The following is a 21,539-nucleotide window of genomic DNA, read 5'->3' on the forward strand; positions in this document are numbered from 1 at the left end:
CCTCAGAGTCCCTTCTTTGGGCTGGGGCAGGGCCACGTCTCCCCCCCCCCCCCCCAAGTCAAGAGTCTCTTAGCTAGCCCAGTTTGCAGCAGGTGCAGTCCAGGTCCCCTCCCTCTTAGTAACCACTTTCCGGCAATGTGTGGCATCTAGCAATCCCAGAGGGCACTATTCTGCCCACTCTCAAGATGTTGGGACCCTTCCTCGGATGTTAGGAGGTTGGTATCTCACCCTAGAAAAGGTAACCATCAGCAGGACTAACCTGGACTGGATCCGACATGCGCTCCATCGCAGTCTGCCTGAACTTTTGAATTTGACTCGGTCCAGCACGACCCGATAGCTGTGGTTGGCGCTTTGTGCTTTTAGGTGCTATTTTACATTTTATTCTTTAAAAATTCATAACTCTGGTTTTTACTGATTGGATTTTTCCTATTTTGGTCTTGTTTTATTTATTAAATTTTAATCTGTTTTCTTACTTTGTTTTTGATCTTTTTGTGTGGTGTATTCTTTGTTTTGGTGTTGAAGCTTTGCATAAATTCTTTACACATTGCCGCTAATTTGAGGCTGACTGCTCTGTGCCAAGCTACCAGGGTGTTGAGCACAGGTTCAATTGGGGTTTGCGTGTTCCTTTCCCTGACAAGGATTGTGGTTGCTGCTTGACCAGGGCTCACACAGCAGTCAACCATTAACCCAATTTCTCACAGTGTAGAACTGGAAACGTGCCCTCCTAAAAAGAGAAAAAAGAGAGCCTAAGAATTTATTGATCTCAGATCCTCTATAGGCCCTTATTCTGATAGACTTCTAACCGCAGATTCCTCACCTTTTGAACACTCTCCAGGTGTCAGACTGGATCCAGAAAATCTTTAGCAATACTCCTGCACGCCGGCATGTGGCTTTTTCGGCTCTGCATGAATGTCGTTCCATGCCGGATGTGACTTGTGTAGGCCAATATAGATGTCACACATGCACCCAGACATGAGTTCCTTTTTTTCTGTGCCAACATACACAGATCCTGATCTACCTCTTTGAAAAACTTTCTACGCAAAATGTCTAAAATTCTTCAGTGTGCAGGGGAAATATCTCACCTCCTAAATCAATAGGCACCTCCCAAATCAATAGGGTTAAAACCCTGTGAGGAACGCAACCAACATATGTCTGTAATTGACCCTCATGTGGTGTTCCTGTGGTCAAACCACAATTCGAAGGCCTACAGTAATTATTCCCCGATACACCACGAGGCTACCCCAGACCGGGAAAGTAAGCTCTTCGTAACAAAGCATTGCAAGACCCTATGCCAGATTTAATCCATTTCTATCGTAGGTGTCAGTCCCGCAACAGTTTGTCTTTACAATCTAAGTCCTTGGACAAATCCAAGAAGTGCAAGGAGTTTAAGTGGTACTCTGCTCTTGATTTCCTGAGAAGGCATGAAGGCGTCATCGTGCCTCCCGGTCGCACTCCCAAAGTCACTCTACTTTGGAGTTGATTCTGGCCATTGTCCTGTGGCATCTGGAATTACTGTTGTTGTCGTCGAGGCTGCAGCAAATCGAGGATTTCCTTAAAGCCTTGCTGCGACTTTTTGGCATGTTACCGGCTCCCTCTGGCGGGCCTTAAGTAGCCGAGAGGGCTCCAAACTGGGTTTCACAGGCATGACCTGCCTCCTCGACAGTTGGGCCCTCTGGATCTGCTCAGGGCTCAAAGCCGACTTCTGTACGGTTTCCCTCCCCAGCACCACAACCCATGCTACAATGCAATCCACTGGCTCCATGCTACAGACTCTGAACGGCAACAACCAACCCATAGTGCAGTCCGCCGCTAAGATGGCGCTGCCGTGACCAAGGTCATGCGCTCCATTATCTGAAGTTCAACCTTTTAACCCCTCTGATTCTGATATGGTGCCTCTGCATTCCAGAAAGGCAAATGCCCTACATGAGTTGTTTAGCACAGACTCTGATAATGGGTATTATTATGCTGGGGATGAGATTGCTCACTCTTACCAAGAAGTCAACTGCTACGAAGACCTCCAAGATGCCAGGGGTCTGGATACCTCCCCAGACACTGGATTTGTTTCCCCCAGAGGCTGCCACATAGAACAGCATCTCCTTTGCTATAGCTATGCAAAGGGTGATGGAGGTCCTTGAACTCCCCCCACCCCCATACCCCCGTCCCCCACTCTGGAGATTAAACCAATGTTCTGATGAAGGTGTTGCAGCCTGGCCCCTACTCCCATTCAATGAGGCTCTCATTTATACAATCCTAGATACTGGGGCCATAACGTGCTCAGGCCCACTTGCGCGTCATCAGACACCATCGCCCTGCTTGGAGCGATCCAGCTTCCCTCAACCAGCACCCCCATTCAATAAACTCAAACACGTTGAATCATGAATACTGGGGCATATAAGCAGGTCGCAATGACAGCAAGGTTCCATTGCAAGGGTCGGACGAACTGAAGTACTGCACCTTCTTGCGGACCCTGCGCTTCTCAAGTTATCCCATCTACATTGCCATGCCTGCACTCTTAGAGTCAATACCTTGGCCCCTGACTCTGGAACGCTGTACATGAATGTAACTTTTTTGTAATTTATTATAATTTTGTGGGACTATGTATCTCCTTTTTCTGACTTTGAGAGGAATCTAAGGATTGTCTCTGTTCACCCTCGACCACTAGACATGTGAGGATTATAGTCCATGGACCGCAGTTTGCCTTCCCCAGTTCGGAATTATTGTAACCATTGTTTCAAAAGTATAGGTTTTGAGACATTATAGTTGGAAGATGAGGTTGCACCCATGCCTTGATCCAGTGGTACTTTCAAATATTTACTAAGGGGCCACAGTTAAAGTTTTAAGGTTTGACCAGGGCCAAATTGGTGAAGGGAGGAGGTCTGTGGGAGCAATTATAGATGCAAAGTAAAATTGAAAATAACAACTGTATGCTTTCGTCTGAAATCTAATTAAGACAAACATTTATGTATATTTTGTTATTTCCTCTTCTTCGTGTAGTTTACAAAGCAGAGAAAATAAGTTGAGAAAAGTTAACCTAGAAAAGCAATACTGAAATAAGTAGATGATTTACGTTTTAAAATCCTAATATGATAAGCTAAGGTGCCTTAGAAATGTGTCAATTTTCTCCTCTGTACGTTTCTTTAGTGTCCCACATGTGTATTGAATTGTATCTTTACATTTTGATAATAAAATAGGGAAGCACTCTGACAATAAAGTGTCTGCTTTCAAATAGCAGTTGAATGCTCACAAGGAGGGCTTCAACAAAGGGCCTGGCGTGCCGCATGTCGCTTCCTGACTGTAAAATGAGTATCAAGGCGGCCTGATCTAAGGTTCATGCTGACCATGTGAGTATCAGCTAGTCCTGTGTGGGCTCCTTTATCTGGAGAATTTTGGAAGTTAATAGCCGTTCTTGAGCTGCGGTGAGGTGACAACCTGATCTTGGGGCTGTAACAGTTTGGTGCCCTTCTAGTCCGAAGAACTGTGTCTGGGATTCCCTTATACCAACTTCAGAGCTTGGTATTGGACATTTCTTCACACCCTTGAACTTGAGACTTTGTCCAGTATCTTCCATTTCCAGCCATTGTTAGGCCTTGTGCACCATTACTGCAACACTGGCCGGAGACTGATGAGCTATCCTGCCATTACCCACATGGAAACTAGGGCGAAGGGCAGGTGTATCATAGCACTTTAGTGCGTATTACTGCAATAAGCCGATTGACGCTTAAATGCCCAGAATGTATATGTTTGGAATTGTCCCTGGAAATATCATTCGACAGTACATTGAAGTGCTTAATTTTAAGTCTTCTAAATGTTGCTATTGGAAAAGAACAGTAGTCATTTACTGCCTTTGACCTTGTGCCAAGGGAGGCCATATGGAAAGTTCTAACTGAACAGGGTGTCCCAAATTATCTTGTTGAAGTCATTGAGGCTGCACCAGAAGAACTGCGCAGGTTAGATATGGCAAATATGGGGAGTCCACACCATCTATACCAGGCACAAGGAGGGTAAGACAGAGCTGTGTTCTTGTCCCAACCCTGTTTTTACTATACATTAACGATCTGGTAGCTCAGCTAGAGAAGTGCAATTGCGATGCCCCTAGCTCAGTGGCTATGAAGATCCCTGCCCTTCTGTTCCCAGACGATACCCTATTGGTATCCAAATACCCTATGGGTATTCAAAATCTCCTGGACCGTTTTGGTGTCTTCTGTGACCAGAAAGGGCTTGAGATCAACCTTCCAAAAACAAGTATATGGTTTTTAATCCCAGGCACACAACAGCCCTAAACTGTCTCTGAATGGTATTCCCCTTGAAAGTGTCTGCACCTTTGAGTACTTGGGCCTCACCTTAACAGAGAATTTTAGTTGGTTTGCCCAGATCAATAGGAGCAAGCTGAAGCTTAAACATTAAGCAGGGGTCATTCTGAGGAGTTTTAAGGGCTCTGTCTTCCGTCCAGCACCTCCAGCCATCCAAATCTTCAATCTACAAGCAACTGACGGGGCCTTGTATGGGGGAGAACAATGGGGACACGAAAGGACTACCACATTAGAGGATGGCTAGAACCAATTTCTATGATCTTTTGGCTAATCTTCCAACTAGTACCCCACTCTTGCCATTACGGGTGGATCTGGGGCACAGGGCCATTACTCATAAAGCAGCCCTTAGACCTCTGTTCTATTGGAGATGGCTATGAGCCTCAGTGGACCTTGTTCTGTATCGGGCGGGTTTGGAGGATCTAATCAGGCAGCCTTGAGTTTCTAGGATTCCCTGGTTTGAGCACATTAAGACGTACTTGGCAAAGTTGGGATGCAAACATTTGTGGACTAACCCGGGGGCCTTTCCCGGTGTGTCTAAGGCAGCATTTAAGGGCATTTACTGGAGTTACATATACGGAGAATTGAGCAGAAACAGGAGTTTGGGTACCTTGACACTAGCCTTCCTGGAGTTCAAAGATTCTTACCTTTTGGAAAAATATAAGGGTTCCATCGAACCGCCTTTGGCAAAAACCGTATACATTAAATTTTGATTTGGGACCCTACCGTTGCGCCCCTTTACTGCTAAATGTGGGCAACATGATACTAACCTAGACCTGTCCTGCGCTTTCTGCCCCAGATCAAGGAATGTATCAGTCACATATTATTCTTTTGTCAATGCTATCATAATCACAGGAAGAAGTGGAAATTACTGCTCTGTCGGAGCATGGGGATTGGGGATGTTAGGGTTGTCTCTAGAATCCTCAGATTCAATCCATCACCCTTAATTGTGTTTGCTCTGTCCCGCTTCATAATGGGAGAATGGAGAATCAGACAGGACAGTGTAGGGTCCTGAATACTGTATTACATGGCCCACCACTGCTGTTAGCAAATGTTCTAGTTACACCTTTAAACCCAATGGCCTTCCTTAACGAGGTGCTAATACTTCGCTAGAATCATAAAGTATAAGGGATATGGCTGTAGCGTGTTTTATAAAATCCTAAGACAAGCAATGTGTATTAATTGAGCACTCTTCACAATGGCCTTATGACAGCTTCTTTTTTTATTGTATTGTTTTTTTTGTGTTCAAAATATTGTATTGAATGTTATAATAGATCAACAGCACAAGAAAGAGTACCGAATGAGGTACTTGTATAGAATTGTTAATAACATTAACAGTGGAGTAAGAGTACCTATATACAAGTATTAAACACGTCTATACTATATAGTGAATAGAAAATGTAACTTAAAATTAAAGTAAAAAATAGGGATAAATAGAGATTATCATCTATTCAAGGATTAAGAGTACAGCTACTATTAATAAATATAATACATCTTATAAGTATAGAAATGAAACAAAGCAGTAACAAAAGAATGAATTAAAAATGGGTAGATCTATAGTGATCAATAGTTGGTTTTACTGTTTTTAAAGTTTATTATGTCAATTGTATTTATGCAAACTTTAATGGTATAATTTGCCGAATAAAGAAATAAAGGTCATTAACATTTAAAGATACAGTTCTAGCTGGAAAGTGACATTTATTCGGCGTTATTACTTTGTGCCAAATTGTGTATGAGAATTAAAGTGTTCGTCACCTCCTACAGCTGTAAAATATGAAATTCAAAAAGGGCCAAACATGGGAAGTCTTTGCATTCAGGATCCAGTGCAGGAGTAACTTTGGCACCAGTCGTAATTAAACACAACTGACCGAAAAACAGCTCAGTGGCTACCAGCTGCCCAGGACCGAGAGAAAAAGCCTGACTCCAGTTAAACTGCAAATGTTAATCAAAAGGGGTTTGTAGATTAGATTGTCAGGAAGGTAAGTAAGATATTTGATAGATGAAAATGGCAAGCAGCAGTAAAGAGCCCCATATTCTTCTGGAAACAGGTAAAGGCCAAGCTTGTGACTGGAAATTCATGAGTTGTTCATGCAAGAGTTGGCAAACAGACCTTTCTGTGTGAATACATGTAGAATTGCGTGGTGCTATGAAGACAACAATTGCTGTGTGTATGATTTGTAACTGTGTTGCAGTGTAATGCTTCTCTTCACGTCATTTCCTTCATTGGCAGGTGCTCGTTTTACCGGAAGAACCTGAAGAAACGGAGGAAGGGGTAAGAGTGCGTTTCAGAAAAAGGGATGTTTTATTTTGCAGCCCCTGTTGTCTCGAGGCAAGATGCGCATTGGGTGTAACTGTGACCTGCGGCTCCAGTCAGTACCTGGTGCTAAATGATAAGTGCACTAGCACTAAACTGCCTCCTTGGATTCACATGTTCCCCCTGGCATGCCGCCTTGAAGCACTTACACTTTGGAGTCCTCCTTTTCACTGCAAAACAGATGTGGTTTCATTCTTAGGTCAGACAGTTTCTGATGTAGTCACTAGTAAAAACTGAAAGAAAACGATTAACTTAGAGGCAAACAAGCTCATTTCTTGAGAAGCTGACAACACTCTGATATTTACAGAGCGGTCCTTCCTGCACAATTCAGCAGTGGTGGCTTCTTCGATGCGACATGGTAGGGCAGCAAGGGGGTGGGGGACATAAATATATAAAATAAAAATAATTGCTACTTACCTGATGCTGCAAATGCTCCGTCTTCCTCCTCTCCCGATCCTCTACTGGTGCACACTGTGCAGGCTCCAGGATGCCAATCCCAGCGATTATCTCTGCATGAGAGAAGCGCTGGGATTGGCCTTGACGGCATGGTTTGCTGCTCAGACAGTGCCTGGGAACCTGTGCATTTACTCCTCCTGGCTGTACAACACAGCCGAGTGGAGAAATGCTGAATGTGCATGTTGGACTTGGCCCTTCTGGCAGGTTCACCCCTAGACTTTTTGCTTGTAATGGTGACCTGGTGATGGTGATTTTTGGGTTCTGCGCACTTTCACTGTGTCCCAGTGGAAAGTGCGTGCGCACTCTGAGTGCATGTGGTGAGATAGGCCTGCCCTCCCATAGGAATGCATGGGGAATGTATGTGTCCCTGGTAGTTCCTGATGCGTGGGGTGTACAGGTTCGAATCTGATATGTGCGAACTCGTGAGAGTGAATGCTTCGCAATGGTGTGTGTTGCATGAGTGTGTCATATGTAGAAGTGCCACTTCTAGGAGTTGGCATATTAATATAAAATATGCCTGGCATGTGATTGGCTGGAGCTGGCTGGTGAGCCTGGCTCCAGGAAGGCTGGATAGGTCTGCCCGGTGGTGAGTGTGAGATTAGCATGCTGATGGCTGGGGAGGAGTGCACCTGGTCCCTGATGGGCCTGGACTTTCCCCACACAATGCTGGCTCCACCCCCCTGTGGTGTGACTGATGACCCTAGCCCTGCCAGTGAAAGAAAGGGGTGGTTGGGCCATCAAGGGTACTCCCAAACCAGCTGCGACTGGTTTCTCCCCCACCCTGCACCTCCAAACAAAGGATTTAGGTGTATAAAAATGGGTCTGTGTCCCCACAGAAACTGTACTCTTCCAGGATTCTGCCTGAGGGGGGCTGCTGCTGCTGCTGGGCCAGAGGACCGCCACTTGGACTGTCTCCCTGCCTGGAGACCCAGTGAGCTGGCTCTGGGCCCAGCCTTGCCCCCCTGCCTGCCTACAAGGACTTTGGCTTGACTTTTAGGGACTTTGGGGCCTGGACTTTGCCTCTAGCGCTTGGAAGCGCTTCCTTGTGGCCCTTAGCGCTGGAGAGCGCTTTCCTTTAGCCCTGAAGCATTGGAATTGCTTTATTTGCGGCCCTAGCGCTTAGAAGCGCTTTATTTATTGGCTAAGCGCTAGGAGCGCTGTCATTGTCCTTCCCCGGCTGCCCACGCCGCTTTTGCCGATTTTAGAGTCCCCTGGCAGGTGCCCACCCTGCCCGGGACATTGCAGCTGTTTTTCTGCCGAGCGAGTGCCCACCTCGCTCGGGGTTTGGAATTGGAGCCGGAGCCCACCCGGCATTGCCCAGCATCTCCGCGCTGCCATTGGCTGCCCGAGGAAGAAGTCAGGCAATCCAGCCTGTGACATTGTGGGCGGGGCCAGCGGGGAGAGAGGAAGTCCCGCGCCTGCCCCGAGAGAGAAGCCGGAAGCAGCCACAGCGTCCTGCCCGGGGCTCCCAAGTGTAGGGAGAGCCCCGGACCTTCCGCCAGCCCCAGAGGAGGGAGAGAGTCCTGCCGCCACCGACCGGAGACCGAGGAGAGTGAGCTCTCCAGTCGGCCGCCAGAACCCGGTGAGTGCATTCGCAGGAGAGTGGGGCGTCGGGGCACATTGCCGGTGCCCGCCCCTCCCCTCCAGTGCAGGCCTTGGTGCTAAGAGGCCCGTGGGGCCCCCCCTTTGATTCCGAGTCCCCCCGGAGGGACTCCAACGAGTAGAGTCAGAGCCCCGAGAGGCTCAGAGCAGGCATCTGGTGATTGGAGCCCCGAGGCTCCTGGGGGCAATTACAAGTTCAGAGTCCCCAGTGGGGGACTCCACCGTAACGGCTGCATTGTCTGTCGAGCCCGGAGAGGCACGTGGGGCATCTGGTAGCTCTGAGTCCCCAGGAGGGGGACTCCACCGAGTCGCCACATTTGTTTGCTGCAGAGCCTGTGAGGCTCCCCCATCGTGTTGGCCCCAGTATTGTTTTCCCAGCTGCCCAGCACTTCGTGGGCAGCTGCCACGTTTAGGCCCTGACATTGGGACACAGGGACTGCCACAGGTGGTGGCTAATGTGGATTTTGCGCTATTGTGTTTGCTGTTCTTGCACCTCTGAATGTGTTGGTAATGCGTCATGTGCTTTGTCCTGTACACCTCTGAATGTAGGTTCTGCATCATGTGTCTTCCTTCCTTGCACCTCTGAATGTATGTTATGCGTCATGTGCTTTGCTTTTACACCGCTGAATGTTGATAAGGCATCATGTGTTTCCTTCCTTAGACCCCTACAGGTATAGCGATACTTAGGTGGTTTCCTTCTTGCTAGTACAGGTGGTACTAGCGAGGCCCAGGTTCCTTGTGTGATCTCCTAGGATAGTGAGGATTGCATAGGTGGTGCTCACCTGGTACCAGTAGTGGCTGGTTGTGTGTTACAAGTTCTCTTTTTGTGCTACAGTGATTTATATTCTAAGTGCTATTTTTAAAAGTGTTACTTCTAAAAGTGCTGATTCCTGACAGTGGTCCAGGTGGCCCTGTCTTGTAAATATCCCCTGTAAATTCTGCCCGTGCCTGTTGGCACATTGTAAAGTGTGTGTTTTATCTAATGTGTTTTGGTGTAATACAAAGGCTATTTTTATATATAACCTTGTTTGGAGTTTCCTTTGTGGTTGGCCTTGGGTGTTGTTGCTGGGGTGCGTGCGCAAATACTTAACTCATATCGCCTCCAAGTTTAGCCTTGCTGCTCGCGCCACGTTACCTAGAGGGTGAGCAGGGGTTATCTTGGCGTGTAACTCCCTTGCCCTGACTTAGGAGTGGTGGTCCCTGACTGACTTTGGCGCAAGCCCTGGCCAGCCAGGGATCCCATTTCTAACATTGGACGCAGCGGTGAGGATAAGGATTTGTGTTTGCGTTGTACCACAGTGGCGACAGGCCACACTACAAAACTCTGCATTTTAGATGACCACATTTTAGGGGATTATTGTTTTTGAAGTTCCATTATTTTCTTCTCCAAAAGGTATCATTGTGCAATTGTGTCCAGTACATTTGTTCCCCTGCCCCGCTCCCAGATTTGATACCTGTGTCACATGTGGTCAGGTTGAGGAATCAGGGGTGGTAGAAACTGCCTTACCAGTCCGAGGGGGGGGGTTGTGTGTGAATGAATGGTGTGTGGCACTAGGCAAGTGAGTGTGAGTTCTCTGGGAGAGGGAACTTGCTGAACCTGTGTGAATTGTGTACTCCTGTGTTTAGCGCAGACCCCTAGGTTCCCTGTGTAATCTTTTCTCTAGAACGTCCGCCAGAATGGAGCCTGCTTTTGATTTCTGTGATCTGTTTGGATACAGTATGGGAGAGTTGGTATTGTTCTGTGAAGAGAGAGACATAGGGATGGATGAGTCAGACACTCAGTCCGAACTTAGGAGCAGCCTGATCCTATGGCAAAAGGGTCAGTGGGATCTTGAGTGCAGTGAGGAAAGGGCCCGGGCCTCACGCCATGAGGGTGGTGGGTCTGTGGGGAGCCCTGAAGATTCAGAGGAGGAGGAAGAAAATGATAGCACAGGGACGCCAGCAGATAGTGAGGACCCCATAGATAGGGAGTCCCTTGCTGGGTCCAGCGTAGGAGGCAGCGCCTCATCCCTTTCCCTGTCCCCAGAGGAGTTGGAGGATAGGAGGAGAGAAAGGGAGCACCAGCTGGCTTTAGAGAAGCTCAAGTTAGAGCATGCCCAGGCCATGGCACAGCTGGGCGTTAGAAAGCAACAGCTGGAGGTTAAGAAGCAACAGCTAGAGACTGAGAGGGTCTTAGCGCAAGAAAGGATAGAGGAGGCTGAGAGGGCCTCCACCAGAGGCAAAGTAGCTCTGGGGGGTAGACTATCCCCTGCCCGCAGTGTTGATTGTCTGGATTCCCCGGGGAGGGTTGAGTCAAGTGGTGGCAGCTATATAGATTTCAGTGTAGGAAATCCCAGTCCCAGGTCCCCCAGTCTGGTACCTGTTTCCCCAGAGGAGGAGTTAAGGGTGAAGTTCAGGGACAGTAGGAAACTGTCTCACCAGTCTTGGGTGGAGTTTGAGGATGAATGTTGTGATACACTGTTTGATTGGGTAAAGGTTCACACGAAAGATGATTTTGATGTCTTGTTTGATCTGATTGTCAAAGAGCACCTGCTCAGCTGTTGTTCACCAGGGTTGCACCAACACCTGTTGGGGTGTGGATTTTCTGAAGCATGTGAGCTTGCAGATGAAGCAGACCGCTGGGAGAGGGCCAGAGGTTCTTTAGAGTCCCTAGTGAGTGAGTCCAACAGTAGTGGTATAGGTATCTTCCAGCCCAGCGTGGTGGAAGAGGCTCAGTGTAGCCCAGCTAGGTCCCAGTATAGTGAGAGGGGTGGAGAGGCTGACTACCTGGCTCAGTGGAGCAGGAGTCAGTGGGAGGCTGAGAGTCCTCAGATGCCTGAAGCCCTGTCTCAGAACCTGGGTGGTTTCTTGAGGGAACACCAGGTTAGGGACCTAGGCTGTCCTGTTAGTACACTTGAGGAGGATCTCCTAGTGTCTAGGGAACCTGGAGCATCTGTAACTAGAGCTCCAGGGGTTCCAGTGTCCGGCAGTGCTACTCCAGGAGGGAGGGCACAGAAGTCCGAAGTGAGGAGTGATTGGGGGATGAGTTTCCCAGTGGATGCACCAGTGGACCAGGGACTAGCCAGTTGGGCTAGATCTTCTTGGGGGGACCCGGGTGGCGCCACTTCTGTGCTGGGGGGTCTCTGCGCACTGTCAGGTGGACAGGAGACGGGAGATCTGCGCCAGGCAGACAGTCACACGACACATGGGTCATGTGTCAGCCTCAGGGGGATTGCGTGTGAGTCCCCAGAAGTCCTGGAGTGCCAGGCAATTATTCCGCCAAAGGTTTTAGACCGGAGGTTGGAAGGCCAGGTTCAGGATCAGCCTGACCTGAAGGGTGGGACGACTGTAACCAGTGTCCTGGCCAGTGCTTCTTCCAGGGGAACCTCTCCAGTTGGGAGAGGGCAGGCCTCTGGAAGGGGGTGCAGAGGTTGGGAGAGCCCACCTCTGACCCCGGGACAACCTGAGTGGATAAGCCCTGGGTTGGAGTGGCGTTGTAAGGGTACCCCTCGCAGGAGGAGGAGGAACCCTAGAAGAAGAGGTAGGGGGAGGAGAGCCTTCCCCGAGACCCCTGGTCCGCCTGAGGTTGTAGGCCCTAGGCTGGAGAACCAGTGGCAATCTAGTCCTGTCTTGCAGACAGGAAGAGTGGAGAATGGCTCCTATGTGCCAGGGTTTACTACCCCCCGCTCTGCGAATAGGCAAGGACCGGTGGCACCTGGGTGGCCCAGGGCCTGGTTCTGGCCGTGGATAGCTTGGGAGTACCAGTGGGGTAGCCCAGTTGGTCCAGACAGTGGTTTGAGAAGGAATCCCATGGGTTCACCATGGCGTAGAACAGGAGGGTGCCCCTGCAGTTGCGGGCCCGCGTCCGTGTTCTATCGCCCCAAGCAGGGAAGTCCATCACGGTGGTGATTGTTCTCCCCTGCGTTTTGGCTGGAAGGGGGTTGTGTTGGACTTGGCCCTTCTGGCAGGTTCACCCCTAGACTTTTTGCTTGTAATGGTGACCTGGTGATGGTGATTTTTGGGTTCTGCGCACTTTCACTGTGTCCCAGTGGAAAGTGCGTGCGCACTCTGAGTGCATGTGGTGAGATAGGCCTGCCCTCCCATAGGAATGCATGGGGAATGTATGTGTCCCTGGTAGTTCCTGATGCGTGGGGTGTACAGGTTCGAATCTGATATGTGCGAACTCGTGAGAGTGAATGCTTCGCAATGGTGTGTGTTGCATGAGTGTGTCATATGTAGAGAAGTGCCACTTCTAGGAGTTGGCATATTAATATAAAATATGCCTGGCGTGTGATTGGCTGGAGCTGGCTGGTGAGCCTGGCTCCAGGAAGGCTGGATGGGTCTGCCCGGTGGTGAGTGTGAGATTAGCATGCTGATGGCTGGGGAGGAGTGCACCTGGTCCCTGATGAGCCTGGACTTTCCCCACACAATGCTGGCTCCGCCCCCCTGTGGTGTGACTGATGACCCTAGCCCTGCCAGTGAAAGAAAGGGGTGGTTGGGCCATCAAGGGTACTCCCAAACCAGCTGCGACTGGTTTCTCCCCCACTCTGCACCTCCAAACAAAGGATTTAGGTGTATAAAAATGGGACTGTGTCCCCACAGAAACTGTTCTCTTCCAGGATTCTGCCTGAGGGGGGCTGCTGCTGCTGCTGGGCCAGAGGACCGCCACTTGGACTGTCTCCCTGCCTGGAGACCCATTGAGCTGGCTCTGGGCCCAGCCTTGCCCCCCTGCCTGCCTACAAGGACTTTGGCTTGACTTTTAGGGACTTTGGGGCCTGGACTTTGCCTCTAGCGCTTGGAAGCGCTTCCTTGTGGCCCTTAGCGCTGGAGAGCGCTTTCCTTTACCCCTGAAGCGTTGGAATCGCTTTATTTGCGGCCCTAGCGCTTAGAAGCGCTTTATTTATTGGCTAAGCGCTAGGAGCGCTGTCATTGTCCTTCCGCGGCTGCCCACGCCGCTTTTGCCGATTTTAGAGTCCCCTGGCAGGTACCCACCCTGCCCGGGACATTGCCGCTGTTTTTCTGCCGAGCGAGTGCCCACCTCGCTCGGGGTTTGGAATTGGAGCCGGAGCCCACCCGGCATTGCCCAGCATCTCCGCGCTGCCATTGGCTGCCCGAGGAGGAAGTCAGGCAATCCAGCCTGTGACATTGTGGGCGGGGCCAGCGGGGAGAGAGGAAGTCCCGCGCCTGCCCCGAGAGAGAAGCCGGAAGCAGCCACAGCGTCCTGCCCGGGGCTCCCAAGTGTAGGGAGAGCCCCGACCTTCCGCCAGCCCCAGAGGAGGGAGAGAGTCCTGCCGCCACCGACCGGAGACCGAGGAGAGTCCCGAGGAGCGGGAGCTCTCCAGTCGGCCGCCAGAACCCGGTGAGTGCATTCGCAGGAGAGGGGGGCGTCGGGGCACATTGCCGGTGCCCGCCCCTCCCCTCCAGTGCAGGCCTTGGTGCTAAGAGGCCCGTGGGGCCCCCCCTCTGATTCCGAGTCCCCCCGGAGGGACTCCAACGAGCAGAGTCAGAGCCCCGAGAGGCTCAGAGCAGGCATCTGGTGATTGGAGCCCCGAGGCTCCTGGGGGCAATTACAAGTTCAGAGTCCCCAGTGGGGGACTCCACCGTAACGGCTGCATTGTCTGTCGAGCCCGGAGAGGCACGTGGGGCATCTGGTAGCTCTGAGTCGCCAGGAGGGGGACTCCACCGAGGAGCCACATTTGTTTGCTGCAGAGCCTGTGAGGCTCCCCCATCGTGTTGGCCCCAGTATTGTTTGCCCAGCTGCCCAGCACTTCGTGGGCAGCTGCCACGTTTAGGCCCTGACATTGGGACACAGGGACTGCCACAGGTGGTGGCTAATGTGGATTTTGCGCTATTGTGTTTGCTGTTCTTGCACCTCTGAATGTGTTGGTAATGCGTCATGTGCTTTGTCCTGTACACCTCTGAATGTAGGTTCTGCATCATGTGTCTTCCTTCCTTGCACCTCTGAATGTATGTTATGCGTCATGTGCTTTGCTTTTACACCGCTCAATGTTGATAAGGCATCATGTGTTTCCTTCCTTAGACCCCTACAGGTATGGCGATACTTAGGTGGTTTCCTTCTTGCTAGTACAGGTGGTACTAGCGAGGCCCAGGTTCCTTGTGTGATCTCCTAGGATAGTGAGGATTGCATAGGTGGTGCTCACCTGGTACCAGTAGTGGCTGGTTGTGTGTTACAAGTTCTCTTTTTGTACTACAGTGATTTATATTCTAAGTGCGATTTATAAAAGTGTTACTTCTAAAAGTGCTGATTCCTGACAGTGGTCCAGGTGGCCCTGTCTTGTAAATATCCCCTGTAAATTCTGCCTGTGCCTGTTGGCACATTGTAAAGTGTGTGTTTTATCTAATGTGTTTTGGTGTAATACAAAGGCTATTTTTATATATAACCTTGTTTGGAGTTTTCTTTGTGGTGGGCCTTGGGTGTTGTTGCTGGGGTGCGTGCGCAAATACTTAACTCATATCGCCTCCAAGTTTAGCCTTGCTGCTCACGCCACGTTACCTAGAGGGTGAGCAGGGGTTATCTTGGCGTGTAACTCCCTTGCCCTGACTTAGGAGTGGTGGTCCCTGACTGACTTTGGCGCAAGCCCTGGCCAGCCAGGGATCCCATTTCTAACATTGGACGCACCGGTGAGGATAAGGATTTGTGTTTGTGTTGTACCACAGTGGCGACAGGCCACACTACAAAACTCTGCATTTTAGATGACCACATTTTAGGGGATTATTGTTTTTGAAGTTCCATTATTTTCTTCTCCAAAAGGTATCATTGTGCAATTGTGTCCAGTACATTTGTTCCCCTGCCCCGCTCCCAGAGTTTTTACCTGTGTCACATGTGGTCAGGTTGAGGAATCAGGGGTGGTAGAAACTGCCTTACCAGTCCGAGGGGGGGTTGTGTGTGAATGAATGGTGTGTGGCACTAGGCAAGTGAGTGTGAGTTCTCTGGGAGAGGGAACTTGCTGAACCTGTGTGAATTGTGTACTCCTGTGTTTAGCTCAGACCCCTAGGTTCCCTGTGTAATCTTTTCTCTAGAACGTCCGCCAGAATGGAGCCTGCTTTTGATTTCTGTGATCTGTTTGGATACAGTATGGGAGAGTTGGTATGGTTCTGTGAAGAGAGAGACATAGGGATGGATGAGTCAGACACTCAGTCCGAACTTAGGAGCAGCCTGATCCTATGGCAAAAGGGTCAGTGGGATCTTGAGTGCAGTGAGGAAAGGGCCCGGGTCTCACGCCATGAGGGTGGTGGGTCTGTGGGGAGCCCTGACGATTCAGAGGAGGAGGAAGAAAATGATAGCACAGGGACGCCAGCAGATAGTGAGGACCCCATAGATAGGGAGTCCCTTGCTGGGTCCAGAGTAGGAGGCAGCGCCTCATCCCTTTCCCTGTCCCCAGAGGAGTTGGAGGATAGGAGGAGAGAAAGGGAGCACGAGCTGGCTTTAGAGCAGCTCAAGTTAGAGCATGCCCAGGCCATGGCACAGCTGGGCGTTAGAAAGCAACAGCTGGAGGTTAAGAAGCAACAGCTAGAGACTGAGAGGGTCTTAGCGCAAGAAAGGATAGAGGAGGCTGAGAGGGCCTCCACCAGAGGCAAAGTAGCTCTGGAGGGTAGACTATCCCCTGCGCGCAGTGTTGATTGTCTGAATTCCCCGGGGAGGGTTGAGTCCAGTGGTGGCAGCTAAATAGATTTCAGTGTAGGAAATCCCAGTCCCCGGTCCCCCAGTCTGGTACCTGTTTCCCCAGAGGAGGAGTTAAGGGTGAAGTTCAGGGACAGTAGGAAACTGTCTCACCAGTCTTGGGTGGAGTTTGAGGATGAATGTTGTGATACACTGTTTGATTGGGTAAAGGTTCACACAAAAGATGATTTTGATGTCTTGTTTGATCTGATTGTCAAAGAGCACCTGCTCAGCTGTTGTTCACCAGGGTTGCGCCAACACCTGTTGGGGTGTGGATTTTCTGAAACATGTGAGCTTGCAGATGAAGCAGACCGCTGGGAGAGGGCCAGAGGTTCTTTAGAGTCCCTAGTGAGTGAGTCCAACAGTAGTGGTATAGGTATCTTCCAGCCCAGCGTGGTGGAAGAGGCTCAGTGTAGCCCAGCTAGGTCCCAGTATAGTGAGAGGGGTGGAGAGGCTGACTACCTGGCTCAGTGGAGCAGGAGTCAGTGGGAGGCTGAGAGTCCTCAGATGCCTGAAGCCCTGTCTCAGAACCTGGGTGGTTTCTTGAGGGAACACCAGGTTAGGGACCTAGGCTGTCCTGTTAGTACACTTGAGGAGGATCTCCTAGTGTCTAGGGAACCTGGAGCATCTGTAACTAGAGCTCCAGGGGTTCCAGTGTCCGGCAGTGCTACTCCAGGAGGGAGGGCACAGAAGTCCGAAGTGAGGAGTGATTGGGGGATGAGTTTCCCAGTGGATGCACCAGTGGGCCAGGGACTAGCCAGTTGGGCTAGATCTTCTTGGGGGGACCCGGGTGGCGCCACTTCTGTGCTGGGGGGTCTCTGCGCACTGTCAGGTGGACAGGAGACGGGAGATCTGCGCCAGGCAGACAGTCACACGACACATGGGTCATGTGTCAGCCTCAGGGGGATTGCGTGTGAGTCCCCAGAAGTCCTGGAGTGCCAGGCAATTATTCCGCCAAAGGTTTTAGACCGGAGGTTGGAAGGCCAGGTTCAGGATCAGCCTGACCTGAAGGGTGGGACGACTGTAACCAGTGTCCTGGCCAGTGCTTCTTCCAGGGGAACCTCTCCAGTTGGGAGAGGGCAGGCCTCTGGAAGGGGGTGCAGAGGGTGGGAGAGCCCACCTCTGACCCCGGGACAACCTGAGTGGATAAGCCCTGGGTTGGAGTGGCGTTGTAAGGGTACCCCTCGCAGGAGGAGGAGGAACCCTAGAAGAAGAGGTAGGGGAAGGAGAGCCTTCCCCGAGACTCCTGGTCCGCCTGAGGTTGTAGGCCCTAGGCTGGAGAACCAGTGGCAATCTAGTCCTGTCTTGCAGACAGGAAGAGTGGAGAATGGCTCCTATGTGCCAGGGGTTACTACCCCCCCCCCGCTCTGCGAATAGGCAAGGACCGGTGGCACCTGGGTGGCCCAGGGCCTGGTTCTGGCCGTGGACAGCTTGGGAGTACCAGTGGGGTAGCCCAGTTGGTCCAGACAGTGGTTTGAGAAGGAATCCCATGGGTTCACCGTGGCGTAGAACAGGAGGATGCCCCTGCAGTTGCGGGCCCGCGTCCGTGTTCTATCGCCCCAAGCAGGGAAGTCCATCACGGTGGTGATTGTTCTCCCCTGCGTTTTGGCTGGAAGGGGGTTGTGTTGGACTTGGCCCTTCTGGCAGGTTCACCCCTAGACTTTTTGCTTGTAATGGTGACCTGGTGATGGTGATTTTTGGGTTCTGCGCACTTTCACTGTGTCCCAGTGAAAAGTGCGTGCGCACTCTGAGTGCATGTGGTGAGATAGGCCTGCCCTCCCATAGGAATGCATGGGGAATGTATGTGTCCCTGGTAGTTCCTGATGCGTGGGGTGTACAGGTTCGAATCTGATATGTGCGAACTCGTGAGAGTGAATGCTTCGCAATGGTGTGTGTTGCATGAGTGTGTCATATGTAGAAGTGCCACTTCTAGGAGTTGGCATATTAATATAAAATATGCCTGGCGTGTGATTGGCTGGAGCTGGCTGGTGAGCCTGGCTCCAGGAAGGCTGGATGGGTCTGCCCGGTGGTGAGTGTGAGATTAGCATGCTGATGGCTGGGGAGGAGTGCACCTGGTCCCTGATGGGCCTGGACTTTCCCCACACAATGCTGGCTCCGCCCCCCTGTGGTGTGACTGATGACCCTAGCCCTGCCAGTGAAAGAAAGGGGTGGTTGGGCCATCAAGGGTACTCCCAAACCAGCTGCGACTGGTTTCTCCCCCACCCTGCACCTCCAAACAAAGGATTTAGGTGTATAAAAATGGGGCTATGTCCCCACAGAAACTGTTCTCTTCCAGGATTCTGCCTGAGGGGGGCTGCTGCTGCTGCTGGGCCAGAGGACCGCCACTTGGACTGTCTCCCTGCCTGGAGACCCAGTGAGCTGGCTCTGGGCCCAGCCTTGCCCCCCTGCCTGCCTACAAGGACTTTGGCTTGACTTTTAGGGACTTTGGGGCCTGGACTTTGCCTCTAGCACTTGGAAGCGCTTCCTTGTGGCCCTTAGCGCTGGAGAGCGCTTTCCTTTACCCCTGAAGCGTTGGAAGCGCTTTATTTGCGGCACTAGCGCTTAGAAGCGCTTTATTTATTGGCTAAGCGCTGGGAGCGCTGTCATTGTCCTTCCGCGGCTGCCCACGCCGCTTTTGCCGATTTTAGAGTCCCCTGGCAGGTGCCCACCCTGCCCGGGACATTGCCGCTGTTTTTCTGCCGAGCGAGTGCCCACCTCGCTCGGGGTTTGGAATTGGAGCCGGAGCCCACCCGGCATTGCCCAGCATCTCCGCACTGCCATTGGCTGCCCGAGGAGGAAGTCAGGCAATCCAGCCTGTGACATTTGGGCGGGGCCAGCGGGGAGAGAGGAAGTCCCGCGCCGGCCCCGAGAGAGAAGCCGGAAGCAGCCACAGCGTCCTGCCCGGGGCTCCCAAGTGTAGGGAGAGCCCCGGACCTTCCGCCAGCCCCAGAGGAGGGAGAGAGTCCTGCCGCCACCGACCGGAGACCGGGGAGAGTCCCGAGGAGCGGGAGCTCTCCAGCCGGCTGCCAGAACCCGGTGAGTGCATTCGCAGGAGAGGGGGGCGTCGGGGCACATTGCTGGTGCCGCCCCTCCCCTCCAGTGCAGGCCATGGTGGCCCGTGGGCCCCCCCTTTGATTCCGAGTCCCACGGGAGGGACTCCAACGAGCAGAGTCAGAGCCCCGAGAGGCTCAGAGCAGGCATCTGGTGATTGGAGCCCCGAGGCTCCTGGGGGCAATTACAAGTTCAGAGTCCCCAGTGGGGGACTCCACCGTAACGGCTGCATTGTCTGTCGAGGCCGGAGAGGCACGTGGGGCATCTGGTAGCTCTGAGTCCCCTGGAGGGGGACTCCACCGAGGCGCCACATTTGTTTGCTGCAGAGCCTGTGAGGCTCCCCCATCGTGTTGGCCCCAGTATTTTTTGCACAGCTGCCCAGCACTTCGTGGGCAGCTGCCACGTTTAGGCCCTGACATTGGGACACAGGGACTGCCACAGGTGGTGGCTAATGTGGATTTTGCGCTATTGTGTTTGCTGTTCTTGCACCTCTGAATGTGTTGGTAATGCGCCATGTGCTTTGTCCTGTACACCTCTGAATGTAGGTTCTGCATCATGTGTCTTCCTTCCTTGCACCTCTGAATGTATGTTATGCGTCATGTGCTTTGCTTTTACACCGCTGAATATTGATAAGGCATCATGTGTTTCCTTCCTTAGACCCCTACAGGTATAGCGATACTTAGGTGGTTTCTTTCTTGCTAGTACAGGTGGTACTAGCGAGGCCCAGGTTCCTTGTGTGATCTCCTAGGATAGTGAGGATTGCATAGGTGGTGCTCACCTGGTACCAGTAGTGGCTGGTTGTGTGTTACAAGTTCTCTTTTTGTACTACAGTGATTTATATTCTAAGTGCTATTTATAAAAGTGTTACTTCTAAAAGTGCTGATTCCTGACAGTGGTCCAGGTGGCCCTGTCTTGTAAATATCCCCTGTAAATTCTGCCTGTGCCTGTTGGCACATTGTAAAGTGTGTGTTTTATCTAATGTGTTTTGGTGTAATACAAAGGCTATTTTTATATATAACCTTGTTTGGAGTTTCCTTTGTGGTGGGCCTTGGGTGTTGTTGCTGGGGTGCGTGCGCAAATACTTAACTCATATCGCCTCCAAGTTTAGCCTTGCTGCTCGCGCCACGTTACCTAGAGGGTGAGCAGGGGTTATCTTGGCGTGTAACTCCCTTGCCCTGACTTAGGAGTGGTGGTCCCTGACTGACTTTGGCGCAAGCCCTGGCCAGCCAGGGATCCCATTTCTAACATTGGACGCAGCGGTGAGGATAAGGATTTGTGTTTGCGTTGTACCACAGTGGCGACAGGCCACACTACAAAACTCTGCATTTTAGATGACCACATTTTAGGGGATTATTGTTTTTGAAGTTCCATTATTTTCTTCTCCAAAAGGTATCATTGTGCAATTGTGTCCAGTACATTTGTTCCCCTGCCCCGCTCCCAGAGTTTGGTACCTGTGTCACATGTGGTCTGGTTGAGGAATCAGGGGTGGTAGAAACTGCCTTACCAGTCCGAGGGGGGGGGTTGTGTGTGAATGAATGGTGTGTGGCACTAGGCAAGTGAGTGTGAGTTCTCTGGGAGAGGGAACTTGCTGAACCTGTGTGAATTGTGTACTCTTGTGTTTAGCTCAGACCCCTAGGTTCCCTGTGTAATCTTTTCTCTAGAACGTCCGCCAGAATGGAGCCTGCTTTTGATTTCTGTGATCTGTTTGGATACAGTATGGGAGAGTTGGTATGGTTCTGTGAAGAGAGAGACATAGGGATGGATGAGTCAGACACTCAGTCCGAACTTAGGAGCAGCCTGATCCTATGGCAAAAGGGTCAGTGGGATCTTGAGTGCAGTGAGGAAAGGGCCCGGGTCTCACGCCATGAGGGTGGTGGGTCTGTGGGGAGCCCTGAAGATTCAGAGGAGGAGGAAGAAAATGATAGCACAGGGACGCCAGCAGATAGTGAGGACCCCATAGATAGGGAATCCCTTGCTGGGTCCAGCGTAGGAGGCAGCGCCTCATCCCTTTCCCTGTCCCCAGAGGAGTTGGAGGATAGGAGGAGAGAAAGGGAGCACGAGCTGGCTTTAGAGAAGCTCAAGTTAGAGCATGCCCAGGCCATGGCACAGCTGGGCGTTAGAAAGCAACAGCTGGAGGTTAAGAAGCAAC

General features: G+C 51.4%; 1 protein-coding gene across 2 annotated transcripts in view; it reads left to right on the forward strand.

Annotated features, from left to right (window-relative positions):
- The window catches only part of UBXN8 (UBX domain protein 8), a 311,380-nt gene that overhangs the window by 229,975 nt on the left and 59,866 nt on the right, over positions 1 to 21,539 (forward strand). For both annotated transcript variants that reach the window (XM_086961933.1, XM_086961932.1), the window contains exon 6: positions 6,538 to 6,579. In XM_086961933.1, the coding sequence (XP_086818059.1) occupies positions 6,538 to 6,579 (42 nt within the window). The remainder of the gene's footprint in view (positions 1 to 6,537; positions 6,580 to 21,539) is intronic.

This window comes from Lissotriton vulgaris, chromosome 3_1 (assembly GCF_964263255.1).
Source record: "Lissotriton vulgaris chromosome 3_1, aLisVul1.2, whole genome shotgun sequence".
Lineage (NCBI taxonomy): Eukaryota > Metazoa > Chordata > Amphibia > Caudata > Salamandridae > Lissotriton > Lissotriton vulgaris.